The following is a 16847-nucleotide window of genomic DNA, read 5'->3' on the forward strand; positions in this document are numbered from 1 at the left end:
GGCTCCCCGCAGCCCCCCCGCCCCCGCCCCACCGCCCCCAGCAAAGTCCGCAGAACGCACGCAGTTAAATCACATCTGTCTGGCCTCAGTACAGAGGAGTTCCTGCAGCATATTCCACTTTGTTGCTTTTCTTGTTTTGTTTTTGTTTTTTTGTTGTTGTTTTTTTTTTTGTATTTTTCTGAAGCTGGAAACGGGGAGAGACAGACAGACTCCCGCATGTGCCCGACCGGGATCCACCCGGCACGCCCACCAGGGGGCGACGCTCTGCCCACCAGGGGGCGATGCTCTGCCCCTCCGGGGCGTTGCTCTGCTGCTACCAGAGCCACTCTAGCGCCTGGGGCAGAGGCCAAAGAGCCATCCCCAGCGCCCAGGCCATCTTTGCTCCAGTGGAGCCTTGGCTGCGGGAGGGGAAGAGAGAGACAGAGAGGAAGGAGAGGGGGAGGGGTGGAGAAGCAGATGGGTGCTTCTCCTGTGTGCCCTGGCCGGGAATCGAACCTGGGACTTCTGCACGCCAGGCCGACGCTCTACCACTGAGCCAACTGGCCAGGGCCCACTTTGTATTTTTCTGGTACATTTTCCCGTGGAAAACAAGGCTATTGTCTGTTTACTGACCCACCTTTAGGATTTGTCTGAGTATATATCTCTTTCCCTGGGTTTTCTGTAAGATAGGAATTCGGCCTAAAAAGTTGATTACGTTCTGGTTAGGTATTCATTGTGTTTTCTAACAGTATAAAGACATATAAGAAAAAGGCCCTATGCTTTGACTTCCAGGATAACTTCTGTTCCTTCTTGTCTTCCCTCCCTCCATCACCCATTCTCTCTCCCCCCCGCCCCCGTCCCACACAAGAATCCAGTTAGAAAATTCAACCAGCGCAGAAAGATACTAAACAACTTCAGAGCTCCTCTTCGCTGCTCGCCAACGCTTTCATCTGAAAGCGCTGGTGTCTTGACCAACAGGCTTTATTTTCTATAGAAAAGACTGATGTAAAGAAAAAAGAAAACATTAAAAGGGTATCTTTTAAATGTAATTCTCAAATGATTCAAACTGCTGGTAGATATTTCCATTTGGTTACCATTAAACTACACAATTCGGCTTCTTCGCGTTGAGACTCCACACAGACAGCCCAGAAAACCTATGACTATCTGACTGAGCCCAAACAGGATCTCAAGACATCCCACAAGTAGTAGACCTAAAAATACTGAGAAGTGGATAGTCTTGTATGCGTCTTCTTTAGACCTGAAGTGCAAGCTCTGTCTTCTCCCGGCATTGGCCACTGTGTCATTCAAGGTGGGGTAGAGAAAATCCTTAGGAGGCACACACGATTCATTGAAGTACCACTGGAGATCGGAGGGTTCTGGATAAATGTTACTGAAAAGAGAAAGATAAGACACTCAGGTCATCAAAAGAATGGAATAATGTGCCCCCAAAAGGGTAAGCATAATAAAAGTACCTCTGAAAGATTGTGCGCAGAAATTATAGCTAAGATCGGGTTTTCTGAGCATGTGTTCCTGAACTCTTAGGTATAAAACATTTTGTTCATTATATAGCCCGTCACTCAACAACAAAATTTTCCTTTAGCGAAAATGGTTGAATATCAACAATCGCATGTGGTTCAGCCTAGTTGTATATACAGACGCTCTTCTACTTGCTAGAGATGGGGAAGTGAGGCGCCCACCCCTCTGAAGGAGCTCGGTTCTTTGTGCAGAACCACAGTGTGGCGTCTGCTCTTAAACCAGACGGACAATTTTTACTCAGAAAGGCTTGTTCAATGTGATGTCTAATTAAAATGGTTTGTGCCCATTGTAACAAGATATGGGACATAAGAAACCTTTTGCCTTAACACATCTATCCTGAGATGATTTTTCTTTGGTTTCTTACAGACTAGGACTGAGTGTTCTTAGGGAGTTTGCATTTTGGGGACCAGCAACTGCAGTTCAACCTGGGAAAACAAGGGTTGGAGCACATAGAATACAAGAGTGCCCCTTTCGGTTCGCAGCAAGCCCGGAATAGCTCTTCTGGAACTGTCCATTTACTCTCAGAAACCCATGGGAGGTTTTTTTTTAAGCGAAAGAGGAAGGAAGAGAGATGAGAAGCATCAACTCATAGCTATGGCACCTTAGATATTCATTGTTTGCTTTCTCATACATGCCTTGACCAAGGGACTCCAGCCAAGCCAGTGACCCCTTGCTCAAGCCAGTGATGTTGGGCTCAAGCCAGTGACCATGAGGTCACATCTGTGACCCCATGCTCAAACCAGCGACCCTGCACCCAAGCTAGCAACCTCGGGGTTTCAAACCTGGGTCCTCAGCATCCCAGGCTGATGCTCTATCTACTGGGCCACTGCCTGGTTAGGTAGAGTGGGACTATCTTGAGCTGTTATCTCCAGAGTTTGTCCTGGTCCCCGATACATGGTGAATTGTCACCTGCTGAGGACTGCGTGTATATGGCATTTGTGATTGAAATCTCTAATTTTATATTTCAGATCTCTAGGGAATGTCTTTGGATTTTGATTCATAACAACTGTGGTATAAAAATTGTGAGAAGGGCCCTGGCTGGTTGGCTCAGTGGTAGAGCATCAGCCTGGCATGCAGGAGTCCTGGGTTCGATTCCCAGCCAGGGCACACAGGAGAAGCACCCATCTGCTTCTCCACCCCTCCCCCTTTCCTTCCTCTCTGTCTCTCTCTTCCCCTCCCACAGCCAAGGCTCCATTGGAGCAAAGTTGGCCCGGGCGCTGAGGACGGCTCTGTGGCCTCTGCCTCAGGTGCTAGAATGGCTCTGGTTACAACAGAGCAACACCCCAGATGGGCAGAGCATCACCCCCTGGTGGGCATGCCGGGTGGATCCCTGTCAGGCGCATGCAGGAGTCTGTCTGACTGCCTCCCCGTTTCCAACTTCAGAAAAATACAAAAAAAATTGTGAGAAGTTTCTTTTTTTTTAATGTAGCAAGATAAAGGAAAAGGAGGGAAAATTTGTTTCTTATTTTTTTATGTAACTACAAAAGGAAAGTCCGGTTATTTTCGAACCTGAGCAATATATAGAGAACCAATGAGTTGGATTATATTCTTCCAGTTTTGCAAATTGTGCTAAGGCACTGGCACAGAACCAATTTACAAGACTGAAAGGAACCACTTACTCGTAACTCCAGTATTATCTGTTACCACTTGACTCAACACATTCCCATACCGGCCATTTATCTGCGGTATGTCTGCATGCGTCCATAGCTGCTTGGTTTCTTTTAGGGCTTATAGGTAAGGCTCTAGACTTTATCTTGGTTTTTTTTTTCTATTCAGTTATTTAAAGTATAAAGGTAATCTGTGCTTAGGGCTCCTAATTGAATTAGCTCAGAAGTGTGGAGAGTCGGTGCCTCCCCAGGGCTTCCTCCGGTACCCTTCTCCAAGGATGTACGTTGCTTTGGGTGTGCATTTCCAGACATCTTTAAGCCAAGAATAAGCTGTCTGAATCAATTACTCCTTTTAGACAAGACCATACCCAGAGCGTTTTGAATGTTGTGATGCCTCCATTTTTGTATGAGATTCCGCCAAGTAGAATTAATGTGCTGAATCCCCAAGAAATCTGTCCCAGTAGTTTCTTCAGAGAGAAACACGACACTGCATCGGCGGGCCACTATCGCGACCTGTGCAGCTGCTGTGCAAGGCGACCAGTGAAAGTCAGGTGACTCACCTTATGTTGTCTAGTGAGAATTCACAACTGGAGGTGCTGTTGCCTGCAGAGTTGCAAATGAGGGGACCTTTCAGGAGAGCCTGCGCGGACACCAGCACGCAGTACACCGCGCCGATGATGGTGATGACATTTAAAACCGAGGACAGCAGCATCTGGAAGATAAAGGACGTGCATGCGCACACGGTTCCGTGTTCTTGGTCTGTTTCAAGTTTCAGCATCATACGTCCTTTTAAATCTACATATTGCTCCGCTCCAGTCACTTTATAGCCCTAGCTGTTAAGATCACAGTTTGATGAGCTATGATTTATAAAAGTAGACAGAGGCCAAAGTCTCTTCCATTTGATTAGACTCCCTAAGTGAGTATTGATCTTGCCACCGTTCCTGAACATTCTGAACCTTGTGCATTTCAACTGAACACTGAGATCTGGTTCCGTTTAGTCTGTGTACTTCCTACTTCACAGAACCCTGGCTGGATCTTAACCCCCACAGTCCGATGGCTGTTCTCTTAACCCTTAAATCTTTCATCTGGTTTGGGCCCTGATCTTGTAAGTGGCCAGTGGTCAGCATTTTGTAGTGATCAGTCAGCAGCATAGTGTTAGAGGAGGGCTTCTCAATCTCTGCCCCACTGGCCTGTGGGCACTTGCAGTTGGGGCCTTCCCTGTGCATTGTATGGCGTCTAGCTGCATTCCTGGCCTCTACCCACTAGATGCCGGTAACACACACACACACACACACGCACAGTTGTAGCAACCAGAAATGTTGCCAGACATTGCCAAATGTCCCCTTGGGAGCCGAGGGATTGCAAAACCACTGCTGATGTTGGTGCGACACCACCGCCGTGTTGGAGGGAAAGACTGTAAGCATCTAAGCATCCTCACTTCATGAATCAGAGTCACAGGAAAAAAGAAGGGGAAAAAAAGCATGAGATTGGGCAGTAGGAAGTACTACCACCCAGATGAAAGTTTGTGTATGTGTATGTTGTCCAAAAAGAAGTTCTGTGTTATTTCAGTGAAGTGTTGTGTTAGTGTTAACGATGACTATTTTAAATGTGTGGAAATGAAGGGGAGGAATACTTTTCCTTTGGTGAGATAATATTGCAGCTTCTTTTTTTTTTTTTTTTTTTGGATTTTTCTAAAGCTGGAAACTGAGAGAGACAGTCAGACAGACTCCCGCATGCGCCCGACCGGGATCCACCCGGCACGCCCACCAGGGGCGACGCTCTGCCCACCAGGGGGCGATGCTCTGCCCCTCCGGGCGTCGCTCTGCCGCGACCAGAGCCACTCTAGCGCCTGGGGCAGAGGCCAAGGAGCCATCCCCAGCGCCCAGGCCATCTTTGCTCCAATGGAGCCTTGGCTGCAGGAGGAGAAGAGAGAGACAGATAGGAAGGAGGGGTGGGGGTGAAGAAGCAAATGGGCGCTTCTCCTATGTGCCCTGGCCGGGAATCAAACCTGGGTCCCCCGCATGCCAGGCCGACGCTCTACCACTGAGCCAACCGGCCAGGGCCATATTGCAGCTTCTTAAGCTGCATGAAGAACATGTTATTCTCTTGGGGTCCTTTCAGTAACCCCAAGAGATAAATACTATTATCCTCATCTTATGCAAAAGAAAACTGCAATTCAGGAAGTTGACAGGGTGTTAGGATCTCACAGCTGGTAAACGCTAGTGCTCAGGGTCCATTCCCTGATCTACACTTCTTCCAGCCAAAAGCACAAAATGATGAATTTGAGAATAATTCAAATGCTGATTCTTCCACGCTACTGTGACCTGTGCAAGTTACTAAAATTTGCTCATCAAGAAGTGCCACTAAGTTTACATTTTGCTTATCTTGGACTCTATTATTTCTGACTTCTCATCACTGCAGGGAGGCTTGACTTTAGAAAGTGATTCCAAGGTTTGTATTTCCCTTAGAATTGGCGATCATTTAAATGACTCAGCAAAACCAAAGTATTCAGAAACAGAATCAATAAATAGATGAAGAGGAGGAGCAGAGAAGAATTAGAGCAGGCGAGAGAGTGGGAACACTTAAAACAAGGGGCATGTTTTGGTGACCACCTCTTCCCCTCCCTCCCAAGATCTAACCTTTACCACTTTTATGATGCTTTGTTCTTCTCTCTACTTGAAAGATAGGAGGTATGACTTAAACACCCGTCCTCACATGGCTGGTGAGAAAAGTGGCTAAAAACTCTTCATTGTGCCTAATTAGTATAAACTGGCGATTTGATAGCCAGCACCACTTTTTTTTTTTTTTTTCTGTATTTTTCTGAAGCTAGAAACAGGGAGAGACAGTCAGACAGACTCCCGCATGCGCCCGACCGGGATCCACCCGGCACGCCCACCAGGGGGCGACGCTCTGCCCACCAGGGGGCATCGCTCTGTCGTGACCAGAGCCACTCTAACACCTGCGGCAGAGGCCGAGGAGCCATCCCCAGTGCCTAGGCCATCTTGGCTCCAGTGGAGCCTCAGCTGCGGAGGGGAAGAGAGAGACAGAGAGGAAGGAGAGGGGGAGGGGTGGAGAAGCAAATGGGCGCTTCTCCCGTGTGCCCTGGCCAGGAATCGAACCCGGGTCCTCCGCACGCTAGGCCGACGCTCTACCGCTGAGCCAACCGGCCAGGGCACCTTTACCACTTTTATGACGCTTTGTTCTTCTCTCTACTTGAAAGATAGGAGGTATATGACTTAAACACCCGTCCTCACATGGCTGGTGAGAAAAGTGGCTAAAAATTCTTCATTGTGCCTAATTAGTATAAACTGGCGATTTAATAGCCAGCACCACTTATTAATAGAGCATGAGTCGTAGTACACGGTGCTCCCTGCCCTCGGCCCGTGAGTCAAGCCCAACAGCTGCGTGCAGAGGTGGTTTGGTTATTCTTAACTCACAGTGCCCTCAAAGGAGAGAGAGAAACGATCATTGAAAAGACAACAAATTTGTCATGGAAGGGTATGTGCAGGGGCAGGGAGAGAGTCTTCATGGAAATGTGATTTGAGAGGAAAATCTATGTCAGTATTCTGACATTTTTAAGTTTGGAGATTCAGAATTCTCTCGGTCTTTTAAAGAATATTGTGAATACAATGTAGAGGTAATACGGAGTCAAACTCCAGATGGTGATTGTTAAGAAGAAAAGTGCAGGGAGAGAAGAAACACTTATTGAATACCTATGATGTAATAGGAACAAAGGCAGACTATAAATAATTAGCAAAGAATTAAAAGCCTAGATAAATATCAGATGACAGGAAAAGGTAACATTTTAAAATGCAAATTTTCTGTTATCAATATAAATATGTAATATAGATCTAAATGTGTACCTCTTTACACAGCTGCTCGCAGCTGTTGGGCTTGACTCACGGGCCAAGGGCAGGGAGCACCGTGCACTACGACTCATGCTCTATTAATAAGTGGTGGCCCTGGCCGGTTGGCTCAGTGGTAGAGCGTCGGCCTGGCGTGCAGAAGTCCCGGGTTCGATTCCCAGCCAGGGCACACAGGAGAAGCGCCCATCTGCTTCTCCACCCCTCCCCCTCTCCTTCCTCTTTGTCTCTCTCTTCCCCTCCAGCAGCCCAGGCTCCACTGGAGCAAAGATGGCCCGGGCGCTGGGGATGGCTCCTTGGCCTCTGCCCCAGGCGCTGGAGTGACTCTGGTGGCAGCAGAGCGACGCCCCGGAGGGGCAGAGCATCGCCCCCTGGTGGGCAGAGCGTCGCCCCCTGGTGGGCGTGCCGGGTGGGTCCCGGTCGGGCGCATGCGGGAGTCTGTCTGACTGTCTCTCCCCGTTTCCGGCTTCAGAAAAATACAGAAAAAAATAATAATAATAAGTGGTGCTGGCTATTAAATCGCCAGTTTATACCAATTAGGCACAATGAAGAATTTTTAGCCACTTTTCTCACCAGCCATGTGAGGACGGGTGTTTAAGTCATACCTCCTATCTTTTAAGTAGAGAGAAGAAAGAGGTTCTCACCCCTAGGAGCACATTAGTTTTTAAAAAATAATGATACAAAATCTTGGTGGTGGTGGTGGTGGGGTGGGGGACAAAGCATTGGTATTTTTAACATGTTCCCAGGTCGTTCTCATGTCCCCATCAGGCTGAGAACCACTGTTGTCAAACCTCCAGCTCAGCTCAGCCGGGAATTGATCGTGACTGTGTATGTACTGACCTGCCTCTACCTTAGAGAGTCAGGAGAGCCCTCCAGGTTATTAATAACAACATTCACGGCATCAGTAACGCAAAGGTTGTGGATTTGGAATGTCTGATGGATTTAGATAAAAACCCACTTACTAGCCATGCTATACTAACAAGTTATTTGCTTTCTCTGAGGATCACAGTCTCAATCAGTAACAGAGGTCATACTTCCCGCTTAAGGGTTTTGAAAGAATTGAACAAGATAGTGTATTTGAATGTCTTCTGAGAGTAGTGACAGAATGTTAACAAATATTAACTTTTTAACATTTTACCTTGGTTAAATTAGTTAAAATTGTATTCATAATAGCTATGTACTGGATGTTTGAAAAAAATAACTAGTGTCATTTTTTTTTATGTTTATTTTATTGATTTTTAGAGAGGGCAAAGGAGAGAGAGAAAGGAACATCAATCTTGTTCTTGTATGTGCCCTGACCAGGGATCAAACTGGCGACCTCTGAGCTTTGGGGCGTGTTGTCTTTAATTTAATGGAATAAGAACAGTTACCATCACCAGCCTACCAAACCAATCTTTCACAGACATGAGAGAACCGAGAACACATTTTCCTTAAGTATTTTGTACACAACACAGAAATAACAAGTATTTTGTTACCACAAAACTGTAGTTCTGAGTGTGATTTATAAATCTGCTTTCACTGAAAACCTTTAGATTGGTGAAACTGGAAACCGAGGAGAAGGTCTGAGGCTGGCTTCAAAGCTGTATTTTTATGAAATAACTAACTAACTAAATAAATAAATAACCCCTCATACTTCCTGTATTATCCTCCAATCATCCTAATAGGACACTTCTAGGACCATGGTCCGGCCCCTGGAACCATGGGGTGACCGGTCGCCGCTGAGGACCCAGGGTGCCACCGCTCAGCTGTGGTCACCCTGGACGCTCTCTGCCCCAGCCCACCGCGCCACACTCACCCCACTCCTGTGGTTACAGGATGCTCTCTTTCTTGCCATCAAGGACACCGTGGTCGCTGGAATGACCTGGAAATGACATCAACATGAAAGATGAGTCTGGTTATTTCTCATCAGACGAAAAAGCGTCATCTCTGCCTTCTTTTTACCGCCGGTTGTGGGAAATTGAGGCTCGAGAGAGCGGGAAGGCAGTCTGGCGATGTCCTTGATCTTGTGATTGTCCACGCCAGCCATAAAGATTAGAGAGTGGGGAGAGACAGGGGGGTTCAGGAGAGCAGGCTCACACTCTCCCATCTACATTGCTTAACTCTGAGTCATCTTTAGAGGGCCTTGGGTTTCAATCGAGTTATTTATTAGTTTGGAAGGAATGTTTCTGAAAGAATTGGTTTCATTGTCCAAAATTCACTATTTTTTCCTTTTTTTTTAGTCACTGCAAATCTACAGCCACTATCCAATTTCCCAAGAATTGTCTGAATTTGGCAAGCATCCAGAAGAGAAGTCAACCATCCATTTGCCGGGCAGTTGGGAAGGAAGAATTCTGTCACCACTCTGTCCCCACACCCCTAACTTCCCTCTCACTCCCAGGGTCCCCGCCATCTCGCTAGTCCCCCAGCTGAGGATTTGGGAAATACTTTTGGTTCCATATTCTCCTCTCGGGTCCTTGATCCATGATACATAACGAATGACTGGTCTTCACGTGGATGTTCAGAAATCTTGTATGTATTGCATTCCAGGTCGAGGGGATACATGCCGCTGAGGAAAGCTCTATGAAACGACATCACAGTGCTTAGGACTTGGGCTTCAATGCTTAGCAGTATCTAGTCAGCGGCTGTGCCTAGAAATCTGCACTGGATGAAATTTTGTGTCATTGAAGAGCAATGTGAATTACTTCCTTCCTCTTAAGAAATCTTAGCCATGAGGGATTTTTTTTTTTGTCACCTCAGCACAGCTGCGTTTGAGTACTTCTGTCTTTCCTTCTTGTTTTCTAACGTTCTGCTGAGTTCTAACAACATGCCAGGTGCTGTCATAGGTGCTGTGCGTGTGTTAGCTCATTCCAGCCTCAACAATCCGATGAGGTCCATGTCACGATCATCCTGCTTTTGCAGTGAGAAAACTGAGGCTTGGAAAGTTTGAGTCACCTCCCTAAGAAAGGGGAGGAGTTTGGATTCGAAGCTGTAATTCTCCTCTATTCTGGCCCCAAGCTCGGGCTCGTTCATTCTCACCCTCTCCCCTCCAGCCTCACTCATCTCACTGTCCTCCATGTTCCTTCCCTGATTCCATTTGCCAGGACCACGGCTACCTTTGGTTTGGGGGTGGGGGGCAGGTCTAACACGTAATGCCTTACAAACTATAGAAATGATTCCTGAAAGTATAGTCTTCACGTAATGCCTTACAAGGCAGCGTCCCTAACAGACTTCCTTGCTCTGTCCCTGTGCTGACTCCACGGACTTGTGGAGAACGCTTTGCATCGTCATCAAACTTGGCTTACATACTGCCTGCAATTCCAACACCTTTCTCATTCAGAGGGCACATGTGTGTGTGTGGCAGCCCAGCCACTCGGGGGGGGGGGGGGTAGCTGAGAATCCAGAAGAAAATAGAAAAAAAAAATTTAGCTCCCTCATAGGTTATCACGGTTTATGGACTAAACTTCTTTTGTTGTACTCATTAGCTATACTGCCTTCTGAGCTCAAGGAGCGAATCATTTAGAACAGGAACCGGCAAACTATGGCCCAGCACGTCTTGGTCACAAATAAAATTTCATTAGAACACAGCCACACCATTCCCTTATATTGTCTGTGACTCCTTTCTCGCACCAACAGTGCGGTTCAATAGTTGTGAGAGAGACGGGCTGGCTCTCAAAGCCCTAAATACTCACGATCTGGTTTTTTACAGAAAAGGATGTCAGTCGCTGATTTAGAAAGTGAATGAATCTGTTAGGAGAAAGAGCCTTAAATTACAGCTTACGTGGAGAAATTATTCCATTTATTGATATAAACTCCTGACTTTCTTTTTTTTTTTTTTTTTTTTTCATTTTTCTGAAGCTGGAAACAGGGAGAGACAGTCAGACAGACTCCCGCATGCACCCGACCGGGATCCACCCGGCACGCCCACCAGGGGCGACGCTCTACCCACCAGGGGGCGATGCTCTGCCCACCAGGGGGCGATGCTCTGCCCATCCTGGGCGTCGCCATATTGCGACCAGAGCCACTCTAGCGCCTGGGGCAGAGGCCAAGGAGCCATCCCCAGCGCCCGGGCCATCTTTGCTCCAATGGAGCCTTGGCTGCGGGAGGGGAAGAGAGAGACAGAGAGGAAAGCGCGGCGGAGGGGTGGAGAAGCAAATGGGCGCTTCTCCTGTGTGCCCTGGCCGGGAATCGAACCCGGGTCCTCCGCACGCTAGGCCGACGCTCTACCGCTGAGCCAACCGGCCAGGGCTCCTGACTTTCTTTAGGAGTGATTTATTTCAGGGATGCTGAATATGTATTCATAGCTCCCTGCCCTTGCAAAGGGGTTATTACAAAGTAATGAAAACTTCCTGTGGGTCCTCGCCTATTTGAATTCATGGCATCTTTGCGACATCATAACTCACTGTTCTGATTTTAACTGTTTCGCCCATTCAGGGTATTAGAAATTGGAGGGGCTCTTTAAGGATGGATATTAAATTGTGAACGTGTGTAGGTGTATGTGTGACTGAATTATAAATCTTCCAGACAAGCTGTCACAATGAGTAATTATGAGAATATACTCTACCTTTTAATTCCGGAGCACATTTGAATGCGTAAGAGATTTTGTGAAACTAAGTCTTGATGGTCATTTTGTTTTTAGAAGGAAGTCGTAGTGTTCATTCTTCCTTTCAGAAACCCGAGCTTCGATTCTGTTTCCTAAGGTATGTGGTTTACAACTGAAGTACAGAGGAGCTGTAGACTATTGAAACTGTCACAGAAGTCAACATTTTAGGAAGGCTCTCAGTACGTAAACCGGAGAGCAGCACAAAGCCACAGCTCGCCATCAATATAAAATCCGTCTCACAAATGCTTGGCATACAAACATCTAATCTGTTTAACAATGTACAAATTTCCCTAAGGCTTTAGTAATAACACAATGGTAATTGTGTATTAAGTGAACTCAGTGAGCAAGCATGATGAAGGCCAGGCTTACTATCTTGTATAAAAATGACTTCAATATAGGGGTGGGCAAAAGTGGTAGGAAAGGTCTATACTATATATAATGTGGGATAATACCTTTCCCAGAGGGAAGTGTGTCTTTTCCAACATCCGTCAAATTACTGACTAGTTCAAAATACTGAACTCTCAGTGTGCTTGTAAGTACACAGAAAAGGTAAGGAAGAAATCCCTATCTGTGATAAACACTTATGCCAAAGTTCTTGCAATCTTTCCGAAAGTGCTTTACCATTTTAAATTAGTATTGCTTCAAAAACAAACTTTGTGGGAAGTAGTGGATAATAACGATGGAATTGCAAAGATCCCATGAACCTCAATGGGCGGGGACCCACAGGAAGTTCTTGTTACTTTGTAAAACCTCTTCTTCTCCAGGGCAGGGAGCTATGAAAGTTAATATATATCTACATATAATAAAGCACAGAAGAACGGTAGACCATTAAAATCACATATAGTAGTTGGGGACCATGAAAATACACCTGTACTCTGACCCTTCCTGTCACCCCCCTGTTTGCTTCTGAACCTAGAGTTGGAGGTTCAGTCTACAAAGTGCGCATTGAGCTTTTCAAAGAGTTGTTCGATGCTTTGACGACACCCTTCCATACTCAGTAGTACAGATAGCCTGGTGTAATACTCTTCGTTAAAATTTATCAAGGGCCATAAAGTAAATCCAGTCACGGAACAAGGAAGTCCAGTTTCGCTGGACCTGGTTAACAAATTTATATTACCTTTGGTGCTCAGTTTGTTGGTCAGTTAAGTTTATGATTAAGTTATGAGCTGCACCTTCCGCCTCTGTCAGCCTGAAGCAGGTGGTGTGGATTATGGTGCTAATAGGGGTGGAAGATAGAACTTTGGAGTCAGATAAGCCTGGAATTGGGTTTCCACACCTATCGTGTGACATTGTTAATGTTCCTAGCTTGTCTGTTAAAAACAGTTGATGATCTATCTGCTCAGTCACACTATTATACAGATAACAGTGTAAAGCATAAACCCAGTAGTTGGCACTTAGCAGAGGTCTTTCTGTGTCTCTCTCTCTTTGTCCCCCTCCTCCTCAGTGCCCTGCTCCTCAAAAGAAGAATACATAGACTGCACAGTGCCATCATCACCTCGGGCTCCTTTAATGCTAGCAAGAAATTTATCTTTTATTATGATGAGGTCGATGATACAGTCTATTTATATCTAACCCTGCATGAGTTATTCTAAACGGCTTGTTTTAACATAGGAGCCTTGAGGAGCTTCGTGGAAATGGCCAATGTTGGTAAGCCGTGGCCAGCTGCTCCTGGCTTCTACCTAAGCCAATGCAAAGGAGGCTCACGCTGCTCAGGTCAAGAGAAGCGTCCAGAAGGGCAAGAAACAGGCACAAGGATTTGCGCTTGCATCACTGTGGTGGACACTGGGCTTGCTCTTTGCCCGGAAGAGAACTTTCATGGCAATTTGAAGAAACAGTTGCAAAAGCTTTTTCCTTAAGTTGTTCTTTCTACCTCAAGCAAGGTGAACACATAGCTCAAAGGAAACCATCAACTTTGGGGGAATATGCTTCCTGGAGTCGCTTTTTATTCCAGACTGCTCTGGAATCCATTGTGCCCTCCAAAGGACAAATATTTACCTAAAGTTTAATGTATAATGACCTAAGAATGTTTGCAGGAGACCAGCGGCACTAACTGGTCATCACTAAACACTGATAATATCCGTCACTGACCTATCTTTCTCTCTCTCTCTCTATCTCTCTCTCTCTCTCTCTCTCTCTCTCTCTCTCACACACACACACACACACACACACACACACACACTTATAAACAAAGGCTCCCTTCTCTGACATTAGCCAGACCCCATTACAGAGATTACAGAGTGCCCCAGGGGCAGAACCAACAAAAGCAACCCTTTTGAATGTCAAGTTTCCAAACTTCAGTATCCACATCCCCATTTTACAAACAGGGAAGCAATATCATAGGATGAAAAACTTATAAATAGTAATATGTTAGAGATAGTACTAGAGCTAAGATATTCTTCCAGGTCCGTAAACAGTGTTTATTCCTCTCCACCAGTGGGTCCGACCCGGGCCACTACATCAGAATTCCCAGGAGAAGGTCTATATGCTACGAGTGCCTCAGATGTTTCATGATCAAGTACATTGGGGAGTCCTGTGTAACATTGCTCTGCTGCAGACATCAACAAAGAGAGAACTATTAATAATGATCAAACTTAACATTAAACAAGCACCATGACATCCAGCACTATATGTAAGATCAAAGTCAGGAAGTCATTGAGCTCAGAGAGCCAGAGTTTTCAGGTCCCAAGTCTCATAGGCCAGCTCCCTTTGATGTGGGCACTGCCGTAGCCATGCTACACATGACACTCATCATACATGAAATATCCCCACTCCTACTGAGCACTTCTCAGTCCTACTGTATCCCCTATGAATACCTCGAGTGTGGTGTCGGCAAAGGAAAGTAGAGGGAATTCATTGAAAATGTCCCCAACATTAAAACTTGGAAGAGCAGCCCTACATGTAGATAAATGTGATGGAAAAAAGAAAGCAAGAAATGTGATGGGTAACAGCCCAACCAGCTTTCACCAGTTTTATTTTTTGCTCCATCTTCCTAACCTGTAGCACATGTTTAATTGATTTAAATTGTCATTCCTCACTGATAACCAATATTAAGTTAATGGGAGGCCACCACTCCTCGATGTAAGGCGGAAAGATGGTCTTCAGGACTTCGGTGAAATAGGCAGGGCTTTCTCCACATCAAGTCAAATAAATGTTACTCACCATCAGACCTGCTCCGATGATTCCTGGGAACCACCACTCGAAGCAAGAGATGGGGTTTTGAAAAAATTCGCCTTCCTCAACTCTGTTGACAATGAGAGGTACTGCATTGAGAACTACTCCCAACAGAAGCAGAAACAGCAGGCTGAATCCGTTGCAGGACGTCCATCCTTCACAGCAGGTCATGGTCGCGCCTGGTGCAATTAGGAATGCCGGTGAACTGGCTTTTTGTGTGCACTGTCTGGCCTTTTATCCCGAGCCTCCTAAGCTAGTTAAAGTTTAGCATTTATGAAAATTAATTTCAGGAATTAGTTCGGAGTCCAAGAAGGAAGTACAATATTCTGAGGACAGGATGTAAGGATAGCGTCATATTACGATGAGGTGGGGTAAGGAATGTGGGGGAAAAAAAGTCTATCATTTCTGTTAGATGAATGTATGCAGAAAAATAGGCAGACGGAAACTAAGAACAAAAAACGGGCTTAAGAAATGCTCCTCCGCACTGGCCGGTTGCCTCAGAGATATAGCGTCGGCCTAGAGCAGGGGTCCCCAAACTTTTTACACAGGGGGCCAGTTCACTGTCCCTCAGACCATTGGAGGGCCAGACTATAAAAAAAAACTATGAACAAATCCCTATGCACACTGCACATATCTTATTTTAAAGTAAAAAAACAAAACGGGAACAAATATAACATTTAAAATAAAGAACAAGTAAATTTAAATCAACAAACTGACCAGTATTTCAATGGGAACTATGCTCCTCTCACTGACCACCAATGAAAGAGGTGCCCCTTCCGAAGTGCGGTGGGGGCCAGATAAATGGCCTCAGGGGGCCACATGTGGCCCACGGGCCGTTGTTTGGGGACCCCTGGCCTAGAGTGTGGAAGTCCTGGATTCGATTCCCTCCCTGTCAGGGCACAAAAGAGGTGCGCCCATCTGCTTCTCCACCCCTCCTCCTCCTCCTCCTCTCTCCTTCTCTCCCTCTCGCAGCTATGGCTCAAAAGGTTCAAGCAAGTTGGCACCGGGCATTGAAGATGGCTCCATGGCCTCGCTTCAGGTGCTACAATAGCTCAGTTGCCACGAAGCAGTGGCCCCAGATGGTTAGAAGATTTCCTCGTAGGGGGCTTGCCGGGAGGATCCCGGTTGGGGCACACGTGGGAGTCTATCTGCCTCCCTGCCTCTCACTTAATTAAAAGAAAAAGAAAAAGAAAAAAAAATGCTCCTCTAACATATTTTGCTAGTGTATCTTATAAAAGTGAAAGCAAAAATATCTGGTTAATATAAATTATTTTTCCTGTTGTATGAACATTATTACCAGCTATAGAAATTTCTTACTTCGAAATTGTATAACCAGAAAACAAGCTTGAGTATAAAATACTTCCTTTGCTGGAAATGTTCTTGATTAGTTAAAGTTTTAGGGAATAAACAGAATTTGCAACTTTTTTATGTCATAATATTCCAGTCCTGTTCATTTAGAGGTAACCCACTGAAGATTTGTGGGAGGTTTGGTTGATGCTATTATACTGAAAGTATTCAAGTATGGAAACCAGAATAAAACATAGGAATAGGACAGAGGCAGGCAGAGAGATTACCAAGTTTTTTTTGTTTATTTGTTTTTTTTGTATTTTTCTGAAGCTGGAAACGGGAAGATACAGTCAGACAGACTCCCGCATGCGCCTGACGGGGATCCACCCGGCACGCCCACCAGGGGCGACACTCCGCCCACCAGGGGGCGATGCTCTGCCCCTCCGGGGCGTCGCTCTGCGGAGACCAGAGCCACTCTAGCGCCTGGGGCAGAGGCCAAAGAGTCATCCCCAGCGCCCGGGCCATCTTTGCTCCAATGGAGCCTTGGCTGCGGGAGGGGAAGAGAGAGACAGAGAGGAAGGGGGGGGGGGGGTGGAGAAGCAAATGGGCGCTTCTCCTATGTGCCCTGGCCGGGAATCGAACCCGGGTCCCCCTCACGCTAGGCCGACGTTCTACCGCTGAGCCAACCGGCCAGGGCCCCAAGTTTTATTTTCTTTGAACCTCAAGCATGAACAAGTAACCTTGGTCATGTAACCAGTGCATTGCTGGACCAAGCTTCCGTGTTGTCTTTCCACTAGTTTGTGAGCTTCTCAAGAAAGGGTCTGT

General features: G+C 46.2%; 1 protein-coding gene across 1 annotated transcript; it reads right to left on the bottom strand.

The window, feature by feature from the left end:
• Positions 1–900: 900 nt before the first annotated feature.
• TM4SF20 (transmembrane 4 L six family member 20) lies at positions 901–14954 on the bottom strand. The gene is made up of 4 exons (XM_066345446.1): positions 14724–14954; positions 8781–8846; positions 3683–3834; positions 901–1369 (listed from the first exon to the last, which is right to left on the bottom strand). Exons 1-4 carry the CDS (start codon positions 14904–14906, stop codon positions 1081–1083), a joined length of 690 nt encoding a protein of 229 aa, XP_066201543.1. The 5' UTR covers positions 14907–14954; the 3' UTR covers positions 901–1080.
• Positions 14955–16847: the final 1893 nt, after the last annotated feature.

This window comes from Saccopteryx leptura, chromosome 7, assembly GCF_036850995.1.
Source record: "Saccopteryx leptura isolate mSacLep1 chromosome 7, mSacLep1_pri_phased_curated, whole genome shotgun sequence".
Classification (NCBI taxonomy): domain Eukaryota; kingdom Metazoa; phylum Chordata; class Mammalia; order Chiroptera; family Emballonuridae; genus Saccopteryx; species Saccopteryx leptura.

Bases quoted from the DNA above. Each gene is read 5' to 3' on its own strand.
- TM4SF20 (XM_066345446.1), bottom strand. From the start codon at position 14,906: ATGACCTGCTGTGAAGGATGGACGTCCTGCAACGGATTCAGCCTGCTG. The intron at 8,847-14,723 runs GTGAGTAACATT...TGTCATTTCCAG, and splicing joins TCATCGGAGCAGGTCTGATG to GTCATTCCAGCGACCACGGT. The intron at 3,835-8,780 runs GTGAGTGTGGCG...TTTATCTTCCAG, and splicing joins CCTGTAACCACAGGAGTGGG to ATGCTGCTGTCCTCGGTTTT.